Source organism: Pipra filicauda, unplaced genomic scaffold, assembly GCF_003945595.2.
Source record: "Pipra filicauda isolate LSUMZ 115617 unplaced genomic scaffold, ASM394559v2 scaffold215_size1667880_pilon, whole genome shotgun sequence".
Lineage (NCBI taxonomy): Eukaryota > Metazoa > Chordata > Aves > Passeriformes > Pipridae > Pipra > Pipra filicauda.
The window spans coordinates 719,630-742,736 of NW_024104327.1; the positions used below are offsets into that span (position 1 = coordinate 719,630).

The 23,107-nt window shown below is 45.7% G+C and overlaps 1 protein-coding gene across 2 annotated transcripts in view; it reads right to left on the minus strand.

The window, feature by feature from the left end:
* Positions 1-18,401, minus strand: part of EPG5 (ectopic P-granules autophagy protein 5 homolog) — a 56,870-nt gene extending 38,469 nt beyond the window's left edge. For both annotated transcript variants that reach the window (XM_027719977.2, XM_027719976.2), the window contains exons 1-11: positions 18,350-18,401; positions 13,508-14,446; positions 11,031-11,274; positions 10,024-10,160; positions 9,321-9,428; positions 8,227-8,300; positions 5,728-5,836; positions 5,307-5,421; positions 4,557-4,707; positions 3,823-3,978; positions 3,305-3,462 (exon numbers count right to left, since the gene is read on the minus strand). In XM_027719977.2, coding sequence (XP_027575778.2) covers positions 3,305-3,462; positions 3,823-3,978; positions 4,557-4,707; positions 5,307-5,421; positions 5,728-5,836; positions 8,227-8,300; positions 9,321-9,428; positions 10,024-10,160; positions 11,031-11,274; positions 13,508-14,446; positions 18,350-18,397 — 2,239 coding nt within the window. In that variant the 5' untranslated portion in view covers positions 18,398-18,401. The remainder of the gene's footprint in view (positions 1-3,304; positions 3,463-3,822; positions 3,979-4,556; positions 4,708-5,306; positions 5,422-5,727; positions 5,837-8,226; positions 8,301-9,320; positions 9,429-10,023; positions 10,161-11,030; positions 11,275-13,507; positions 14,447-18,349) is intronic.
* Between the last annotated feature and the right edge of the window lie 4,706 nt (positions 18,402-23,107).

The window sequence follows — 23,107 nt, forward strand, 5'->3', positions numbered from 1 at the left end:
TGGAGGATTGTGCAATTTAAGGAACAGTTTTTCCATACAGTAAGATAAACTACGCTCCTGGTAGATACAGTAGACACAGAGGAGATGTCTCATCCATCAGCCTCCCTCTCCTAATGTTATATTTCATCCTTATGGCAGAAGTTACAGAGAATTACATTCTCTTGTTTGCAGTTTTTTAGGGTAATGCAGAAGGGCATAAAAAAAATGACCATGCCTTTACTGTATCTAAAGGCACAGCACAGTGACCCACAGCGTGGGGAAGGGGTTGTCTGTGGGCTCCTCAAACCCACACCAAGCCATCACCTGAGACTGAAGGATGTGGACAAGGAATAAGGCAAGAAGAGACCCTCCACTTAAATCCTGTCATCTCGCAGTGGGGCCACCACATTTTCACCACGCACTTGCCAACTGAGCCAATTCTCTTCCCCAGACCACACTACAATTCAAATTCAGAGACACCCTAAAAATCAGTGGCTCCTCAAATCTTGCTACTGGCAGCAGGGAAACTGACCAGGAACAGAATCCTAGAATACTAGAAGGGTCTGGCTTAGAAGAGGCCTTAAGGATCACCTCGTTCCAACCCCTTGCCATTGGCAGGGATGCCACTCACTGGAACAGATTGCCCAGGTCCCCATTTAAGCAGCCTTTGAACACTTCCAGGGACAGGGCAGCCACAGCCTCTCTGAGCAAGTGCTGCTCATCAGGTTCTCACGGTCATTTGCAATGGAAGCAAAGATGAAACTGTTCATCTTACATTTATAAAACTTAAGAGAACACATGCTTGTAATCACACAGATCTGAAATATCAAGGAGAAACTACTTGGTCATTGCTTGTCAATGAAAACATGATATCCAAAGCAAGTTTATTAGCATACTCAAGAATAACCTCAAGTAACTGGATTTTCCTTAATTCCCCATGGGGGTATTTTATTATACCTGATATGTCCATAGTCCAGAGGTTGTCCTGGTAAGTTCAGCTCCCTCACAGCACTCCATAGCGTGGCCAGCAGGAGCAGGGAAGTGATCCTTCCCCTGTACTCTGCGTTGGTGAGGCCACACCTTGAGTGTTGTGTTCAGTTCTGGGCCCCTCAGTTCAGAAAGGATATTGAGGTGCTGGAGCGGGTCCAGAGAAGAGCAACAAGGCTGGTGAAGGGACTGGAGCATAAGTCCTATGGGGAGAGGCTGAGGGAGCTGGGGTTGTTTAGCCTGGAGAAGAGGAGGCTCAGAGGTGACCTCATCACCGTCTATAACTACCTGACGGGAAGTTCTAGCCAGGTGGGGGTTGGTCTCTTCTCTCAGGCACTCAGCAATAGGACAAGGGGGCACGGGCTTAAGCTCCGCCAGGGGAAATTTAAGTTGGATATCAGGAGAAAATTCTTTACAGAGAGAGTAATCAGGCATTGGAATGGGTTGCCCAGAGAGGTGGTGGATTCACCATCCCTGGAGATTTTTAAACGCAGATTGGACGTGGCACTGAGTGCCATGATCTAGTAAATGGACTGGATTTGGACCAAGGGTTGGACTCGATGATCTCGGAGGTCTTTTCCAACCCAAACGATTCTATGATTCTATGATTCTATGATTTCATCAAGCAATTTCTGACTATTCCTTAAAAGCAACTATGCTCTCACCTCTACACATGCAAGCTTAAGCTTCCATCAATTACCCAGGCTTGCTGTAGATTCACCACTCTTTCTCAAGCTTAATTTGGGAAGGAAAATCAATAAAAAAGATTCTCTCCCAAGGGAATGTTAATGTCACAGTCTTCCACGGTATTAATTACAGTAAATTAAGCATTATATTGATGTCAGTCAAAAGAAGGTATTTCAGAAGATTAAATGGATTTCACTGAAAGAACTGTTGATATTCCCTGTCTAGACATTGGTGAAAAACAGCATTGTGCTGACATCACACACTGAGGAGAATGAAGAGGATAAAAATATCCTGCATCAGCATACCAGGAAATTTAAAACAAAAAAGTTACCTAGAAGCAAAACAATGCCTAAAAAAAATAATAATTTTGAAAATAAATCAGTGTTTGTTACTGCAACTCACAGCATCATACTACATTCTCTTTGAGATGCAGTAAAAATTCTACAGCAAAAAGAAAAATAAAGACATTGTACTGAAACAGTGTTACTGTTGCTGTTTTGGCTGTAAAGTGCTAATCAGATCAGCACTTCATCAAGTGCACACAACTACAGTGCTGATACCTCTCTCCCACTCCGTGTAAATTGCCTTAAATGTTAGCTGAGCTTGCACAGAGCCAGGACACTCAGTGACCTCTCAAGATCACCGTTTTCTTCTGCTTCTCCACCAAAATAGTCACCTGGCCTACCACCCAGCTGAAAAGTACAACTGACAAGAATGAGATTTGCTCTCCCACAAGACAGCAAAGAGGCTGTGAAGTAGGGAGTTCCTGCTTTGTTTACCTGTCCCCCTGTCAGCCAAGTCCCGAAATATTTTCCATGAAGGCAGCAGCAAAGGGAAAGTAGCATTCCAGCTGGCCTCTTAATAACTCTGCTACAGCTTAAGCCACCACAGTCACTGTGGAGATCAACACAGGACAGAAGGCAAGAGGAAATAGAAAGAAAAGGTGCCATTTAGGACAAGAAACACGTCAAAAGAAGGCTTGAGATAAGGGAAACACATACTTCTGGAAGACTAGCAGATCTCCCACAATGCAAGTTACTGAAGCCAAAACTAGGAGGTTTAGGGGGAGGCGGAAAATGGAAACTCTAAAAAAAAATATTATTTTACTGTCAAGAGCTCAACAGTCAGCTCACCAAAAAAAAAAAAAAAAAAAAAACCAACCAACCAACCAAACAAAAAAAACCCGCAAAAAACCACAAAAAACACCAACAATAAAAAAAGAAAACAAACAAACAAACAACAAAAAACAACAACAAACAAACCAACCCAACCAAAAGACTACCAAACTAACACTAAGTGATACAGAATTCTCTATTTTAGTGTTTAAACCTCGCTCTCCAAATACTCCTGAAGGTCAAGACAGGAAGTGGTACAAGAAAACAAAAGATGTACCTACTGCATGGCACTCTTGCAGCTCTGAAGGAGCCAGAGAGAAAAATAAATGGACAGTAAATCTGAAAATTGCTGTTAAAATCAGTCTGGGCAAATAAGTACTGGAAAACCATGAACTGCCCAAGACATTTCTAAGGCCACTGGAGCAGACATGCTGTTGAGGGTGTATTTGACAATGCAACCTGCAAAGAATTAAACCCATAGCTGGTGCAGCAGTAGCTGAATGGATTAGTAGTGGTCCTGTGTGTAGGAATTTTACCTTTGAGCCTTTGCTTGCAGTCAGCAGGCTGCAGAGCAGAGCAGAGCTTTTCCAGGTGCTCATTCTCAGCACAGTGCATGACAAAGAAGAGCCTCCAAAGCATGTTGCTGGATAGTGTTCCATAAGGCATCTCAGACATGAATAACCAGACTCCCAACCTGTTGGATTTGAAGAGGCAATTAGAAACAGTTTCACCCTGAAAAATCCCAACATTTGAAAAGGAGACCTATGCACACACTTCTGCTATACAACAGAACTGGGAATGTGAGGATGTGTATTAGCACCTCAAATTCTGAGTTAACATCATTCTGAACTGAGTAAGTCCTCAGAGCTTCTGCCAGGTGCTACAATCAATGGCATAATTCCTCCCCATCTTGATGCTACCAATGCACTGAAAAAATCCTAAGTATTTCAGCTCTGTCTAAACCATTTAAGCATTTAAAGCTACTCCAAATCCCAGTTTCAAATATCTAACTCCTCCAAGATGCAGCCAGTATAAATCACATGGGACAACCCACCTTTTGGCCTTCAGAACATGTAGAACAGCCCTAAAAAACAGCTCATCAAACTCCAGTTGCAATTTTTCCAGAGAGTAGGGATGTGCTACTGATCCATATTGTCTGTTGGCACTAACATACTGGGCCCAGTGGTCACTCACATGACAAAGTGTCATCCTACACAGGAGAACAAACAAAGTCAAAGGGGGATCATTAAGTATGTCATCACCACATGAAAACATAGACAAGGCCAACCAGAACAGAGTCTGGTCACAAGAGACATGGTCCTCTGCCTTCCAGAGATTTCTTCAGAAATTCCATTAATATAAAATTTCTGCATTCTCCTTCCTTGGTTTTGCAGGCAAACAATGCAAATTATTCTGTTATACCAAATTAATTTGTGTGTGACCTTCAGAGCCTTAAGATAACTGTACACAAGGAAATGGCAGTACATGCAGAAAGCTCATTCAAGAAAAATTATACTGAGAAAGTTACTGCTCACATAACACAAGAAGAAAAAAGGATTTTGTTACCAATTTAACTGTATTGCCTGTTGAGAACATGCTCCTAGAAGCCATAGTAAGGGACTGACAGAGATTTAAAAATAAAGAGCAACTTTTAGGTCTTGATTACATTTACTTTGGTTTTTTTGGTTGTTTGATGGTTGGTTTGAGGGGGTTTTTTGGCAGCTCTGAACTTTAAACCGGGCCATACGAAACAAATTGAGTCACATCACAGAGAAAATGTTCTCTTACTTGATGAGATGACCAATTCTCTTCACAAACTGCCGGTACCGTGCTCTGTTAAATGTTTCTAACCCCGCAGACAGAAGTTCCACTAAGGAGTTTGCAAAGGCAAAAATCTTCATCATCTCCTGGGGAGTTGTTTTCTCAGGAAAATAAGCACCTAAGACAAAGACAGAAAAACAAGACCAAAAAAGAGTGTTAGTTTTGGTTTTTTAAGTAACTTAAGAAGCACCCAAAGCAACCATTCACCATATGGCTGGCAAATAGTGCATTATTTGCCAGCTTTATAGTGAATTGAAATGTACATTTTTGTTTATGAAATGAACAATAACACCTGTTAAGTATCAAAGTACAAATAAACTATGCAGGTTATAAGAGACTTCCAGCAAGAAATTATCTTCATGCACTTGTCCAAAGATTTTGCAAAAAAACCGAGAAAAATCACAGTAAGATTACAGCTAAAAGGCAAGGGGGAAGACAGTTCTGGAAGCACTTTTGGGAGTTAACTGCCAACCAGATCCAAACTCAGGGAAAAGATTCCAATGTTGTGCATGCTAGTAATGTTGTACATTTTTAATTCATATATACCCTTCCATATATACTTGCATCTCATCTATTTATTTAGCCTGTGAGTTGTTGCTCAGGTTCTTACTACTTCACTCACAGAGTCTCAAAGTGCAGCAGCATTCTTGGCAGTGGTAGTCATTAATACAATTAGCACAAGCAAAATTAAGAATAACTCTTTAGCAACTGATTTACCTCCAGACTTAAACCCGAGGAACTGCTGAAAGAGTTCATGGAATGGAAACTGTGACAACAGAGCAATCAAGTCGTCTTCCAAAAGCAGAATCCAGCTTGTTTCAGGATCCTCATCCTACAGACAAACACAGGTGCTTTCAGTAGGTTCACAATGAAACCAATGGTAAAAGTGCTTCACTACTGTATTAATTACAGTTTTGTAAGCAGCAACCCAAACGTTTTGAATTATATCTGTTAATATCCATTCTAGGAAGCTCCACGCTCTACAGGGATAAAAGCAGAGTAAAACAGAAGTAAATTTCAAATCATGCTTTTTAACTTAAAAAGCCAGTTTTTCTTCATCTGTTTCACAAGGATCAATAAGCTTGAGCAAAAGTGTAAAAGGAAAAAAAAAGAAACAAAAGTAAGTCATCTGCTGTACCTCTTCTCCTCCTTCATCTACAAGGGTCCAGTTCCCAGATTCCTTCCCAGACGAAGAGGAACTTTTCCTTTCACTTGGTTTCATATGGCACATGAAGTCCACACGATTTCTGGTTTAAAGCGAAAAATCAAGTGTAAAAAAATGTAGATAATCAAAAACTCTGAAACATCTTTAGTTAAGAGAAGATATTGGGAAAAAAAAAACCAAAAACCAGATACAAGAACGAGAAACTAACAAGTGCACCAGGAAGCTGCCCAAGCAGAAAAGGTCCTGTGGGTGCTGGTGACAGCAGCTGGACACGAGCCCAGGTGTGCCCAGGAGGGCAAGAGGCCAATGGCCCCGGGGCTGTCCCAGCCGTGGTGTGGCAGCAGGGCCAGGGCAGTGCCCTCCCTGTGCTGGCACTGCTGAGGCCCCTCCAGTGCTGGGGCAGTTCTGGGCCCTCAGACAAGAGAGACATTGAGGGGCTGGAGCGTGTGCAGGGAAGGGAACGGAGCTGGGGAAGGGGCTGGAGCAGCAGGAGCGTCTGAGGGAGCTGGGGGGGCTCAGCCTGGAGAAAAGGAGGCTCAGGGGGGACCTTCTGGCTCTGCAACTCCCTGACAGGAGGGGGGAGCCAGGGGGGGATCAAGCTCTGCTCCCAAATTACAAGTGAAAGAATAAGAAACGGCCTCGAGTTGCAACAAGGGAGGTTTACATTTGATATTAGGGAAAATTTTTTCATGGAAAGGGTGATCAGGCACTGCAACAGACTGTCCAGGGCAGTGGCAGAGTCACCATCCCTTCAAGTGTTCAAAAAACATGTGGATGTTGGCACCTGGGACATGGTTTAGCAGCAAACATGGCGGTCCTGGGTTAACAGCTGGACCCAGTGATCTTAAAGGTCTTTTCCAACCTGAACAATTCTGTGATTGTGAATGACTCTCTGATAACCTGATATTCTCAGAGACTCACACCTTCAGTAAATTATCTTCCAAGTATCCAGGACAACATAAATGGCTCTCAGCCCTGTACAGCAAGGTCATTTAAATATGCAAGAAATATCACTCTTCTTGCAGATGTGTAAGAAAAATGATGTTAAAAAAAAATTAAAAGAAGAATATCATCTTTCAGAAGAAATATTCTACAACATTTAAGGATAATCACCTGATGAATCAATAGCAAGCAGGATGGTGCAGGCCAGCTCCACACTATAACTTCAAAGCTGGATTAGCTGGACACCACATACGTTTTCCTAAGACTGGTCCTAGGTAAGCTGAGCTACCACAACTTAAGACCCTCCCTGAAAGAGTTGCCTCAAATCAATCCAGTTTAAGTTCCATGTGTTAGACCACCTTAAGACTGGGATGCTAGTTTTCAGACTGTAATCTGTATAAATCCCTAGCTGTTCAGACAAACCACTCTAACGAACAGAAAGGTTATATAAAAAGTTAGATGGAAGTCGAATGCTACAATTTTAACCTGGAATGTACCAGCAGAACTCTGCAAGCAGTGCCACAGAACTCCAGAGTGGCAGCACCTTCCTGATCTCCTCGAACTTACACGCCGATAACATGAATGTATTAAAAATTAAATACAACTTCTAAGATACTGATAAACCAAATTCATACTCATAAACCAAATTCAGAACTCAAACTTGTTCCTGACATGCAGGAGCTGTAACAGACTAGACTCAGCTCCTTTACCAGTAAGTACAGACAATGTGCAGTCTCTGAGTTCTGGTATCAACAGCTGAGAGCATCACCCCAGACACATTAAGTCAGCCCTTGTTCAAATCAGAAGCATCAAAATGCTCTGGCAACACATGTCCCACAACCCCTCAGGATACACTGGTTTCCCCAGGCAGCTCTAAAAGGGAAATGTGAAAATAAAACTGTTGAAAATAACAGCCTCCAATAAACAGACTCCATTTAACTCAGGGCCAGACTTTCAAGATCACAATAAAAACCCCAAATACCAGCAATTTGATTCTTTGACCCTAAAATTTGGGCAGTGGGAGACGTAGGTTATACATTTTATCTGAAGCATGTAACAGTTTTCACTAATGACTGATTTCATTAACTAGCTTCTCCAAGCACCACATATTCCTTCTAGTTAAAAAAGAAAAAAAAAGGGGGGATGAAGAATAAATGAAGAAGCCCAGCCAGTGTTTATACCAGCACCTTTACTCAGGTTCTGTTGTAGAGACAAAACAGGCCACCATGCAAAGCCAGTGCTATTTGAGAAGTCACAGTAAAAAAATCTGCAGGTCTGTCAGTGTTCACAAGCTGTTTCATAGCTGAAAGTAAGCTGCATCCTACTGTGTACAGCAGGAGAAGGTATTGCCAAGGCTGAATTTTAAGATGAATGAGTAAACAAAGTTTGAATTAAACTGTGACTCTACTTGTGCCTGCTTTTATGACTTTGCCTGCAATGAACTTCCAGAGTTTTTACAATTAGATTGTGTGTCATGTTTTCTACTCTTAAATAATCAGAACATATTTATAAAAGCGTGTTCATACTCACTTGACAGGGGACATAAGCAAGGCAAGAGACTGCATGAAATGAAAGACGCCTGACGGGTTATCCAAGACTTTGATCTGAAATTAAATGCAAAAATCTAAGTAAATCCAAATAAGTAAAACAAAGGGCAAATTGGTTTTAGCAGAGAAATTCACATTTCTCCCTCGCATTTTGTTAAGACTGAAACATATCCATAAAAGACAGCACCCACACACTAGAGAAAGTATTGCCACGGAAAAATATTGTGAGTTGTCCAAAAGAAATACTTATAAAAATTACAGGAGGGGAAAAAAAAAAAAAAACAAACCACTGCAAAGAAAGAAAACGCCTCTCTTTGTTCCACATGAAGGTCTGGGCACCAGGGGGAATTCAGACATTGAGCACAGGGGAAGTTGGGATCCTACCATGTTAGGTTAATGATTGGGCTCAATGATATCAAGGGGTTTTTCCAACCTAAATGACTCTATTCAATGCTTTCGTTGCACCATTTGCCTTTCCTGTTAATGCAATTGCAGTCCTTTTTCTCTGGCTAGATTTCCAACATTTTATCCTCTTGGAGGAGCAAATATGTTCTTTGAAAAGAATGCCTTTGGATATCTGCACTTCCTCTGATCTATACAAAGGGAACACTTTCCTCTGCCCCTGAAATCAACTAATAAACTCTGCAGTGAAACCAATCCCATTTCCATGTGTAGGATAAAAAAAGTCTGTTCTTCTTCATCCCTTACACATCACAGAGCTGCCTCCAATCTCACTTGTCTTATATACAGCTGTTGCTTCAAGTCTAAATATTCTTTCAATTTCTTGGAGAACAATCCTAAAACCTGGTGCATGAGGCCTTCTGAGGCCCATGGCAAGCCCTTGACTCTCTTTCCTGGAATCTCTCTAGTCAAGAGGGAAGTGTGCTCCCCTGTTAACCTGCACAGGGTTGGGCTATCAGGGCTAAATTCATCCCCTGACAAACCCCTCACCATCACCACGATTCCACACACATGGAAGGAGTGTCGGTCTTCAGGGACTGACTAGGCAGGAGAAACTCTCCTCTCTCACCCTCCCCCACTCCCACTTTCTGACAATAAAGAATTAAACATTCACACCTGAATGAATGGACAAGCCCACTCGCTGATCCCAGCTGGACACCGAAGGATGTGGTTGAAGAGGAAGAGATGGTCACCTGGACAGCCAATTCTTTGCAGCACAGAACCCTAATGGGAAGTGTATTGGAATCATGTAAATAATTTCCAAGTTAAATTCTTTATAGTCTTGCTAACTAGAGTAATACTGTTTGTTCATTTCTTTTCCCATGTTTTCTAACAAACCTCAATTTTCAGAGCATGTTACAGGAGAACAATATTTAAAAGTCTGTTTGCTTGGCTTATGAGCCACAAACTGTTTTATTTGGTGTAAAACAATTAATTTTTCTACAACTGCATTAAAATGTATTATTTATTATTATAATTTATTAATTTATTTAGAAATCAGCAATAACATAAGTTTCTCAAACATGACAAGTCTGAATAGTTTTAATTTCAAAATGAGCAAAAGCATAATGAAGTCCAAAATGAGCAGTACTGGCTGCTCAGGTGTCAGTCCTCATTAATGCTGCATGACTTCATCGAACAAGGGAATCAATTCTAAAGATTTGCTAACATATTCTGTCCCTCTAGTAGAACAAACCACATCAAAAAAAAAAAAAAATCATTGCCCATGGGACAGTGGGAGAAGCAACAACACTTTCAGAAATGACTCCTGAATTCATCCCAAATGTTGGATCAGATATATCCATGCCTGCTCCCTCACCAGTCTCTGCAGCCACATGAGAAGGTCACTCTGAAACTGAGGATCTTCAATAACTCTGCGAGTGAAGCTGAAGAGGACACTGACACATTCCTTCAAGTGGCTCAAGTCTGAAGAAAGATTCTCTGACTGCTTTGAAACTGTAAATTAAGAACAGAATTAAAAAGCTTTGACAAGCAAGTAGCAGCACAAGCAGTGGGTTTGGGGCCACATAAAAAACTGCTCTCTGTATCTATAGATACCAAGACATTTCAACACAGCTGCTTGCTAAATCTGTCAGAGAAGAACACTTTACATAGAGTACTTCATTTAAGTAGTTTATAATTAAGCACTGGACACTAATTATAAGACTATACCATGGTTACTTGCACAAAAGGCCTTCCCTCAAGATTAACTTTGTAAGAACCACCATTAACTATACATACAAATAATCTGGGAGGTGGGGTGGAAAGAGAGGAGGACTAAGAAATAAAAATATCTGGGGCAGGAGGAGGAGAAATACTTTAGCCCAAGGATTACATTGGCACAAACTCAAATGAAACACTCAGAATGAAAAACAAAAAGATAATTCTAAGTATTGCAGCCGTAAGATTTCAAATGGCCATCCAAGAGGAGGCAAAGCAAGAAAAATATCCAGCTCATTTTAGAATTGTGCACAATCAGTTTGGAAAAAGAACTCTATTATATGTTGCCTTGGACAGGAAAAGATTGGGAGTCTGGGTGTCCCATCCACATGATGTTTCTATACAGTAATCAGTGTCAGTCTGCAGCTCAGACAGAAGTCACTCCTGCATTCAGTTTGCACTCTCCAGGAGAGTAAATTAAGAGAGCTGAAGTATTTTTCCTGTGAGAAAAAAGTTTCACTGATCCCTACATAAGATCAACAGCCTTTTGAATCAGAGGAGGAACACTCCAGCACAGAAATCCCACCACAAGACTCCAAAACTGCAGGTAAACAAGGCACTGGGCACCCTGACCCCCAGGGGGAGTGGTCCAGACCACCAACACACCTTGTTCTTGCTGCTGAAGGGCCACAGACCTCAGCAGGGACGAGCTGCTGAGCAGCCTGTAAACGTAGGACTCCACTTGGAGCCGGGACAGCACCGAGGTGTACGAGTGCAGGGCCAGGGTCTGGTGCACGTGCTCTGCCTTGGCCTCAAACAGCTTCTTCAGCTCCCCCAACACGCCTTCGTTCAGCTCCACGGTCTGGTAGCGATGGTGACCCGTCACCTTGCACTGGTCTGCACAGACACCCTGAAAGGAGAGCATTTATTTCATGTGAGAGGTTTTGCCATCCTGTTGGGTCAAGCTTAAAGGAAACTAACTCTGATATAACCCTCTCCTCAACAGATTTCAAAGCTTTCATGAAAGGGGACGCTCCATAAAGGGGAAAGACAAACGTTTGGGAACATCCTTCGCACTTCTCAGAGCTGCTGGTTACCACAGACTCATATCTTTGACTTCCAAAAAAAATCTGTATACCTCTGTAACTCAGATCTAGAAATGGTCATGAAGTGGCTTTTCTGCAGCACAGAGAGATCTGAACAAAACCAGATGTCTCACTCCCAGTGACTGCACCTGCTTCTCAGTTTACAGATTTTCCACAACTACTTGGATCTGCTATTTTAAAGCTAAAACACGCACTGAAACGAGATATTTTCTAAGCTCCCAGAACTGATAATCTGTAGCAATTCCCCACTGCATGTCTAAAATTTTCAGAAAATAACTGCACTCTTTTTCCCAAACTGAAATCAAAAGCTGAGTCCAATTTTCCTCTGCCCTATCTCTAATTCTTCAGCACAAGAAAACCACAACAGAAAACATTCCTCTTATTCTTTTAATAAATAACATTCCCGTTACTTTTTCAGTAAATAATATCCCAGAAAACATTCTTCAGAACCAGCACTTTGGAAACTTAGCTCAAAAGTACCCCTGTGTTTCCTAAATACTAAAATAAGAATTTCGAATTGGTATCAAGATATTCAATAAATATATAGTGAATCAGGATGGAATAAAGCAAGCAGAAAGCTTAGCCAAGTGTCTGATGACCAGTGGGGATGTAAGAGTGAAGTCAAAATTGTTTTCAGTGTAGAAAGTTATCACCACAAAACTGAGGGTCCAGTGAGGTTCAGGGTTATTCCCCAGGAAAAAGGATTCAAAACTGTTCAGTTTCTCAGCTCTGAGGAGCTGCACTCACAGAAATACCAATGAAAGCTACCATGTGCATAGGTATTTAGCACCCTTGGACAATTTGGATGATGTGTTGGCTATAAAGAGTCAGAACAATTTCATTCACTCCCACTGCAATGCTGAGCTCCAAAGACAAGTGACACAGAACAAGTCTGGGGAAAACCTTTTCTGATGTGTGCCCCAAAGAGCTCCATAAATCCCTCCAGTTTGCAGACAAAAATGTGGCAGAGTACCATTACCACCCTGGAAGTAGCTAAAGCCACAGCTACACTTACAGAGAAAGTTACTAAAGGTGGATGGACCCCTCACACTCTCTGCTTTGAGCAACAAGGCTGCCCCCGAGCACAACTGGAGCTCCTCTGCAGCTGCCAGCTCTGACAGCAGGAATGACATCAATGGAAACTGTCCCTGCAGGCAGCAGGCCAGATGGGACATCAGTGCTACAGTCACTGCACCACGTATCCCCCCCGTCTGCCTGGAATGCTGTGGTGCAAATTGCAAACTTCACCTGACACCACGGGCAGAACTGGGCACACACACCTTTTTCTGACTGACCGCAGACACGAGACTGACCCCTAAAGGGACCACCAACACACATCCCACCACCTTACACTCATCAGAGGTTAAAAATCAAACAACAAACTGCCTTAAAGTCTCAGCAGGATGATACTCTAAAACACTGGGGGTCAGGGGTGAGGCAGAAAGCAAAGGTAATAATCTCTGGATGTGGAACTGTTGAAGCAAGTCCAGAGGAGGGCCACAAAACTGGTAAGGGGAAGGGAACACCTCCCCCACAAAGACAGGCTGAGAAAGCTGGAGCTGACAAGAGAAGCTTGTCTGGAGACCTCATAGCAGCCTTCCAGTACCTGAAAGGGATCTACAAGGAAGCTGGAGAGGGACTCTTCATCAAGGACTGTAGTGATAAGGACAAGGAGTGATGGGTACCAATTGAAAGAGGAGAAATTTAGGTTAGATATTAGGAAGAAACTCTATACTGTGAGGGTGGTGAGACACTGGAACAGACTGCCCAGGGAGGCTGTGGATGCCCCAACTCTGGCAATGCTCACAAGCCAGGTAGGGTAAGGCCTTGAGCAAGCTGGTCTAGTGGGAGGTGTCCCTGGCCATGGCAGAGGGATTTGGGACTAGATGATCTTTAAGATCCCTTCTAACCCTTAACATTCTGTGATCCTTTTTAGGCAAAACAGCTTAAGCACGATAAACTCGGCGGCAAGTAAAATTAAATTTCCGGAATCGCATCCAAAGAGTTTGGGCTCAAAAGCAGCTTCAGCAACAGCACCTGCACAGTCTTCTGTTGTTCTTTGAAAGTCCACAGTCTCCCCTTCACATTTTGGCAGTCAGTTGTCATGGCCTGCAGCTCTGCCTCAGCCAGCAGCAGCTGCTTCCTGCAGCGCAGGTAGTTCAGGAGCAGCTCGTAGAACTCGTGCCTGTCCTGATGGGCCACGCTTTCGAATTCCTCGGCATAGGAGTCGACATTCTCCAGCCACGAGCAGGGCTCGAAGATCTTCAGCTGCTCCCTGGTGAAGGGCACCAGCTCTGGCTCGCTGGGGAGCTCTGGGTACAGCCTCTCGTGGTGCAGCAGGGGTTTCACTGCCATGATGGTGGGTCTCTCATAGGACAGCTCAGCTGACAGGTCTGGATAGACCGACCTCAGTCCCGGCCGCTGGACACGCGCCTTGGACTTCTCAGGGAGCTGGGAAGTGCTGGGAGGAAGCTTCTCTGAAGAGCAAGCAAGAGGACTTTTAGCATCTTGCATGTTTTCAGCTCCCCTGTCCCGCACAAAGCCCAGCACTGTCTGGGAGCCAGCAGCACCTGGCTGGAAGGTACTGCTCAATACATCGGGATTTCTTGATCCACTGGCAACCGCCTCCACGGGGCTGTGAGGCTTGTCCGACTCGCTTTTCCCACTCTTCTCAGCATCCCCCACACATTCCTCATGGGAAGGAGCAGCTTTGAACTCTTCTGCGCCCGTGGGAGGCTCCAGAGTCGCTGTCACAGCCCCTTCACTTGCTGAAGGTAAATGACTCTGGGGGATGTCACACACATCATTTACAGTCTTCTCGTCCTCTACTTCATCTCTGAGCCGAATTTCTATAAATTCTCCAGGATGTTCCACTTGCACCTTCCTGGCTTGAGAAGGCCCTTCTGCCAGAGGAGGGAGGAAGACATCATCAGGCTCTTGTACCTGGGACTCTTCACTACTTTTTTTCTTTTTTTCCTAGGAAAAAGAAAAATTAACAGTGTCACTGTCAAGTGAATCTCTCCACCTTGCATCCCAAATCCCACCAAAAGCAGTATTTGTCAACATCACATCTCCAACAGCCCGTGACATATTAAATTTCATAATATTAAAGATACAAACAAATATACCAAACAGATCTTTGTCTGTAGTTGCCCTTTGAAGACTGACTGTCAGTGTGTATTTTCTTGGTCAGTTCTTGCACAATGCTTCAACATTTGTAAGTAAATATCTATAAATATCACAGGACAGAATGTTTCGTTAACATAGAAAATAATCAGCATAACAGGACCCTGACCTCTAAGGAAGTCACTGCATTTCACTGTATTACAGAAAAAAAAAAGTTTGTGATCCATCTTAAGTTTTACAGAACACTTTAATGATAGAAAAATATTTTCAAAAAAGCAGTTTCAGAACAAAGTCTGCAATATAACCCCTAACTACATCCTAAAACCATCACATCTGAACAATTACTGAAATACCTACTTTCAATAGGTCATACACCCTAGAGACAATGAAAAACTTAGTAGTGCCATTAAAATTGTAAATCAATTTTAAATTAAGACTAGTTTGAGAGTAAATAATTCCCATAAACCTAGTCCAAGGTGTAGAATAGCCTCCTTCCCAAAGCACAGCACAGAAAATCCAAAAAAATGTTGATCATTCATAAATCATTTGCCAAGTTGTAAAACAAAAAAAATTTGTAAATTATGTCTGTACACCTACCAGTTTATTAGGAGTGAAACTGACAAGTTAGGTCACAGTGCTCCAGTTTTGGATGGCCCAGATAATTCGACAAAGAACTAAGGTGAAACTAGTACAAGCTCTTAATATCCCTTCAGGACTGGGGAAAAGATGACAGTTTTAGAAACTTGCTGACAGTGTCACATATATTTTTACCAAACATTTGATATACCTCTGCCTTAAGAGAAAGCACAAATGAAAACAGCTCAAAACAAGGCAGTAGCTCAACCTTGATCTCAAGCCTAATTTTACTCCACACAGATGCTCACTGCTCCTTTACAAAACGGAAATACTCCGGCTTTGCTTTCAGACTGTTCTCCACCGTATTAAAACCTGTAAGCAGTTCTGATCACAAAACAGCTCTGACTCACTCCAAGGCCAGCTAAAGCTGCAAGTGAGAGGTTAAAAATACATCAGTGCAATTTTTAAAGCTGGGACTTGTCATAATAAACATCTCCTGACAATTAACTCGAAGTTTGTAATATCCACAGGATACCGTATCACTGAATCACATTTCTGACAGTGTACCGACCCACATACTCCACAAATACGTGCTGGTGCTTTCCTCTCTACAATCTCAAAGTTCCCTCCTGCAGTCCTTGTGCAAAATAAACTCCCTTTCTCTCTCAGTGTCCTGTATTCCTCCAAACCGCTGCTGTTTGATAAGACAACTTAAACTTTACGGAGTGCCTTTCAGCTCTCACTTTCCAAGGCAATAAAAAAATAAGCCATAATCCTTAAGAGAGATTTCATCTGAAAAAGGATGAAGATGGGAGAAATCAGGTTCTGAACTAACATGGAAGCAAAACCTGCTGTTCTATCAGAATGCTGAGGTTTACCCTTAAGTCACACGTCAAAGAATCACAGACTGAACTTCCTCTCTTTGGCTACGGTAGGAGGGAGTTTAGGTGATGAGCTCAGCACGGCATGACTAAATAAGAAAGCTAAAAAGAAATAATGGCTTATAATCACAGAATGGTTTGGTTTGGAAAGGACCTTAAAGCTCAACTCGTTCCACGTCCCTGCCATGGGCAAGGACACCTTCCACTAGACCAGGTTGCTCCAAGCCCCGTCCAAGCTGGCCTTGGACATTTCCAGGGATGACTAGGCTCATTAGCCTTGTCCCATGGCTGACCACTCTCCTTTCCTTCACATCATCAATGGCACTTCAAGCTCTGAGGACACCTGCAACCTTTCAGGAAACACACCCGGAGTAACTGAGTGCCACCCACAGAAATAAGCAGACACAAAGGCTCCTCTTCACCAGTTCCAGGTGGCTTTGCCACCTCACTGTGTTTCAATCAGCCTGGTGCTACTGGTGCTGCACAAGCTTAACTTTGGGGCTCCTATTTTCAGAAAGCCCTGGGCTCCATTCCACCACTTGGCAGCTCCGCAGCTGAGCCAGCCTTTCTCACAGCTCACAAGAATTCCAGCCTTTCAGAGGATTACAGCTGTTTCTGAGGCATGGGAACGGAAAAGTCCTTAATGTGACTGACCCCCAAACTGTATCCTCAGGCATGCCTGGGTACGAACAGAGGTGAGCACAGTAATAGCTACAGAAATACCAGGAATGGGTCGTGTGCAGCTGTGGAGAATTATGGGTTCTCACATGTGACACGGCCACTGAATTTTTTCATGGTGAATTCCACCTGGAAGGGAGGGCTAAGGACTGGAGTCACCACACACATGTCCTTAATGAACTACCAGTGGCACCCATGACTCACCAATTCTCTGAGGCAGCAGTTTTAGGGTTTGACTGCCTTGCACACGCCATGGGGCTGAATCAAAACCAAAACAATGACACACTCACTCTCCTGGGACTGCCTTTCCCTCCAATTTTAACTTGCCTTTGGTTCAAGAATCACAGCCATTTAGATTTAACCCTTTTTTTACACAATACCAGTCAACTAATTCATCATTTTCACAGAACTTTTTTTTTTACTTTAATGCCCTTGCTCTATGATGTGCAGTTCACAAGAAGAAAGAGGTTAAGAAGCTAAGAGTAACACTTCCATTTTGTGAGGCGAGATATTTCAGCTCAGATCATTCCCAAGAAACTACTGACACTCTGTGTAAAGAAAATCAAGCCTTCAGAAAGCTGTCAGTACTAACACCATGAGCAGGGAACACACTTAAAACAGCATTAAAGCCTAGGAAGAGTGATCCTCAAAAACTCTAGCACCAACAGATGATGAAGCAGCATTGTCACGTGCTACACATGTTCTCAGCACTTCAAAGACAGCTCTATACAAATGAGATGTAGTACCACAGAATCACAGAATAGTCTGGGTTGGAAGAGACCTTAAACACCATCTCATTCCACCCCCTGCCATGGGCAGGGTCATCTTCCACGGGCAGGGTCATCTTCCACTATCCCAGGTTGCTCCAAGTCCTGTCCAATCTGGCCTTGGACACTTCCAGGGATCCAGAGGCAGCCACAGCTTCTCTGGGCAACCTGTGCCAGGGCCTCACTACCCTCACAACCAACAATTCCTTCCCAATATCCCATCTAACCCTGCCCTTTGGCAGTTTGAAGCCATTCCCCCTTGTCCTGTCCCTCCGTTCCTTGTCCCGAGTCCCTCTCCAGCTCTCCTGGAGCCCCTTTAGGCACTAGAAAGGGCTCCAAGGCCTTCCTGGAGCCTCCTCCCTTTCCAGGATGAACACCCCCAGCTCTCTCAGCAGGACACTACACTAAAACACCGTCAAAGCTGACAAGTTCCGTGGCTGCCCATTCCCCCCGCCGCCCCACAGGGCACGGGACACCTGAGGAGGCCGCGGGACAACAGAGTAAACACCCTGTTTACATCCTGCCACAGCGCAGGGCCTATCACACACCGCCAGCTACCCCAAACCCGCGTTACTAGGAGCGCAGAGCAGCAGAAACCCTTTTTATAACACAAACAGCAAACAACAACCAACAACATCACCCCACACACACACACGCACACCTCTCTACCCCCCTCCCTCTCCCTCCCTCCACCATCAGGGGCCGAGCGAACACGGATGTAAACACGGCCTGGCGCGGACACCGGCGGGCGCGGGACCCACCCCGGTGGCCGCAGGGCGTGCGGACGGCGCGGGACACCCCTCGCCGCCCCGTCCCCCCCCTCTCGTCCTCGCCCCCCTGTGCCCCGTTACCTTGGCGCGGCCGCGGGCGCGGCGCGGAGCCCGCACGGCCTCGGCCATGGCCCCGCTGCGCCCGCGCTCCGCCCGCACCGCACCGGGCCCGGGACACGCCCCCGTGGGCACCGGCCAATGGGAGAGCGGGACGGGAGAGGGGGCGGGGCCCCGGGGGTGGGCGGGGAGGCCTTGAGGGGAGAGGGGCCACATAGAGTGTCCGTGGGACGCGCGGTCTGTCAGAGGGATTCAAGGACTGCTATAGGGATCCACGGACTGCCGTAGGGACCCACGGAGCGCTGTAGGGATCCACAGACTGCCATAGGGGTCCACGGACTGCCATAGGGATCCACAGACTACCACAGAGACCCACGGAGCGCTGTAGGGAGCCACGGACTGCCATAGAGACCCGTGGGCTGCCATAGGGATCTACAGAGCATCCATAGGGAGCCACACAGCGCTGTAGGGACCCACAGACTGCCATAGGGACCCACGGAGCGCTGTAGGGACCCACACACCGCCCATGGGGAAAGACAGCCCATAGAGGCCCACAGACCACCCGTGGGACCCTCTGAGCACTCTAGGGAACCAGAGACTGTCCATAGGGAACCACCATCCATAGAGACCCACAGACCATCCATGGGACCCTCAGAGCGCTCTAGGGAACCAGAGACTGTCCATAGGGAACCACCATCCATAGAGACCCACAGACCATCCATGGGACCCTCAGAGCACTCTAGGGAACCAGAGACTGTCCATAGGGAACCACCATCCATAGAGACCCACAGACCATCCATGGGACCCTCAGAGCACTCTAGGGAACCAGAGACTGTCCATAGGGAACCACCATCCATAGAGACCCACAGACCATCCATGGGACCCTCAGAGCACTCTAGGGAACCAGAGACTGTCCATAGGGAACCACCATCCATAGAGACCCACAGACCATCCATGGGACCCTCAGAGCGCTCTAGGGACCCACAGAATGTCCCTAGGGGCCTACAGACCATTCATGGGACCGACTCACAGACTGCCCGTAGGGGAGAAGGGTCCACTAAAGGAAGCCACAGAACCTCCACAGCGGAGCTGGGGTCTGCTGTAAGGAGCCACAGGTCCTACATAGGGGGAGAAGTCAGGGTCCACAATAGGGACACACAGACTGTCCATTTGGACCCACACACCACATAGGGCCAAGGTCCCCTGTACAGACCAACAGACCCTCCATAGGGGCTGGGAGGAGCCCAGGAACCAGACACACAGACCCTCCATAGGGGCTGGGAGGAGCCCAGGATCCATTGTATGCACATACAGACCCTCCATAGGGGCTGGGAGGAGCCCAGGATCCATTGTATGGACACACAGACCCTCCATAGGGGCTGGGAGGAGCCCAGGCTGCTGCCCAAAGGAATGTGAAATGAGAAGCCAAGCCCCCACTAGCGAGGATGGCAGGTGTGAGATCTACCTGTCTCAGCTCCTGAGGCACCTCCAGCACAGTGGAAATGCTGGCTCAGCGCCAGGCCAGGAACTGCTGCCTCTCAGATCCCAGTCCTGGCACCCAGCCATCCCCAGGGAGCCAGGGAGCCATGGCTGGAGCAGAGCCCAGGCTCCACAGGGAGGAGGAGTGACTTCTCCCAGTGCCCAGATGGATGAGCCCTCACAAGGTTCACTCGACATCACAGTTGACTTAATGGCCTTGAACAGGCAGTGTTCGCTCTGTGGGATCCTGCACTTGGGGCTTGAGAAGCCCCTGCATTACTAGTGTAACCTGGAATTTGTAATATCCGTGGGTATAGGGGGGGATGCATTGATCCTGATCATCTTCTTGGCCTTGTCTGTAGCTGGAAATGCAGCAAGAAGTCCTCATGTGAACTTCCTTTATAAACAGAGCTGTTTCCTTGTGATAATTTCTGAATTAGCTCACAGGATCAGAAAAGGAGAGGGATCTGTCGACTCTGCCTCCAGGCAGAGTGCCCAGCACCTGAAGGATGTCAGATTTGTTTGCAATCCATGTTAATCAAAGAGTCACAGGATGGTTTGTGTTGGAAGGGACTTAAAAGCTCATCCAGTTCCAATCATCCTGCCATGGGCAGGGACACCTTCCACTTCCAAGCCCCATCCGGCCTGGTCTTGAGCACTTCCAGGGATGGGGCAGCCACAGCTTCTCTGGGCAACCTGTGCCAGGGTCTCACCATCCTCACAGGGAGGAATTCCTTCCCAACTAGCCCTGCCCTCTAGCAGTGGGAAGCTGTTCCACCTTGTCCTATTCACTTATTCTGTCTTATAAAAGCTGTTGCCTTACTAAGGAGTTTGTTGTCTCTCGTACCCTGAGGAGAGAAGGCAGGAGCTGCACAACTGGTTACCAGGGTCTATAGGGAGGCCAGGCACTCCTGCAGGGTCTGGAAGACACCAGACCCCCCTGTGAGTCATCTCACCCTCAATAAAGGGCTCCGGGGCAGGCTGGGCTCCTCCACAGGGGCCTGGGAGGAGGCCAAAGTCTTCTGCACCACTTGGAAAGCCATGAGGCAAGGGAAGGGGATGAAGGGGTGTGCTGGTTTAGAGTTAACCAGCAGGGGAAATGAACTCAACTCCAAGGAGAGATTATAAGTCAGAATAACAATTTACTAAAATAATACAGTAAGTACAATCATACAAACAAACAATTGGTCTTAACCCACAAAACCCAAATGTATAACCCAGTACCCTGGGGCATGAACAAAGTGGTGTTCCTTGGGCCCCGCTTGAGTCCAAAGTAAAGGGAGAGGGGAAGAACCTGCTGGTGGGAGAGCGGTTGCAGTCTGGTCAAAAGTGGTGATTGCAGTCCAGTGATGGTTTAAGTCTGGTTGAGAGCGATGAGCTGCAGCCTTCCTCTGGATCCCACCAGGGGTTGCAAAATGTTCTAAGACTCCAAGATTATATATCCTCCAGTTCAGGCAGAAATGCTCAGTGCTTCCCTCAGGGCAGGGAGTTCCACAAAGGGTGTGAGGACAAGAGCATCCTCCTATCTCACAGGCCTCTTAACACCTAGTTTGTAGCCTGAGGAGTCAGGCTCTGTGGGCAGAGGGTGCGAATAGTCTATTCACAACAGTTTCTGGGAAATGGCATGGAAGGCTAGAGAATACACAGTTTTGGGTTACACCCATGCCATGATGAAGTGGTCTCAGTTGTCCTAACTAGGACAAGGGAAGATTATGAAGAAAAAAAGCCATTTTGGCACCCACGAACACATAGACTTGTTTCCCAGTAGCTCCATGTCTGGACACTCCTCTTCAAAGCTCAGTTTTCTTGGCCTAGGTCTGTGCGAACACTTGGTGTTTTCATAGAATCCTAGTCAATGAGGTTGTAAAGACCACCAAGATCATCAAGTCCAACCATTCCCCCAGCACTGCCTAGGCCACCACTAACCCAAGTGGCACATCCACACAGCTTTTAAATTCATCCGGGGATGGGGACTCCACCACTGCCGTGGACAGCTGTGCCACAGCTTGACAACTCTTTCAGGGAAGAAATTTCCCCTAATATCTAACCTAAACCTCCCCTGGCACAACTTGAGGACATTTCCACTCACCCTATCATCTGTTCTCTGAGAGCAGAGCCTGACACCACCCCCCTGGCCCCTCCCTCCTGTCAGGGAGTTGCAGAGCCAGAAGGTCCCCCCTGAGCCTCCTTTTCTCCAGGATGAGCCCCCCCAGCTCCCTCAGACGCTCCTGCTGCTCCAGACCCTTCCCCAGCACCCCTGTTTTGGTATCACTTCTGTGCATTTAATGAATGTGCAAGCCACTGGGGACCTCCGAATCCAGAAAAGCCTAACAGCAACTATTGTGCTCAGTCAGCAGAAAAGCCCCAATAAAGAAACCGTGCCATGTATTGCAGAGCAGACACTCTTCCAGGGCAAACAGCCCTACGTGGTCAGCTGTGCCTGTCTAATAGCAAGTACTTGTCCTTGTGCCAGTCTTATTGGGGGTGTTTTCTGCCACCTCTGTGTTGGTAATGAGCAAGGACTGAAATAAAGGCTGAGCGAGGATGTGCTCTGAAGGTGTCCCACCCCAGCCCCAACAGAAAGTGAACAAGACAACCTTTAAAAAAAACCCCACATACCCAACACGTGAGACTCAAAATTTATTTTTTAAAATATGTATTTAAACAACTAAGACTACAGCAGGCTCCTTCGGAATAATACTTGTGTCCTTGGTCTTTCAGAAATAAAACAGGATAGCGGATTCCTTGGCACGTGCACTTTGCAGGAGGGCAGATGTCAGAGCTCACTGTCATCTTCCCCACACAAGAAAACACAGTAAAAAGCCCCAAGGACTGATGGGCTGGGACACGTGCTGAAGCCGTGCAGATTCAGCTGGAAAAATGTCATACAAATAGCAAATCCTGCTGCTCCAGGTTAGTCACCTGGCACCGGGTTTAGACAGGTCAATTGTGTGTTTATCCCCATGTCCTGTGTCCCTGTGTCCAGTGTCGTAAGGCACTGAGGAGCAGTCAAGCAGCACTGCACACTGGGACGTCAGAGAGATCAGCAGCCCCGAAGCACATGAGCTTCTGAATCAAAGTCATAATCATAAGATACATATATATATATAGTAACAGAAAGGGCAGGAAGTTTGAGGAGATCTGGTCAGAAAACAAGTTTCATGGCTCCAGCAGTAGCTAAGTTTGTTTCCAGTGGTGCATAGTCAGAACAAGTCCAAAGTTTAGAGATTGTCAAAAGCTAATTAAATCATAGAATCATAGAACTGTAGAATGGTTTGGGTTGGGAAGGACCTTAAAGACCAT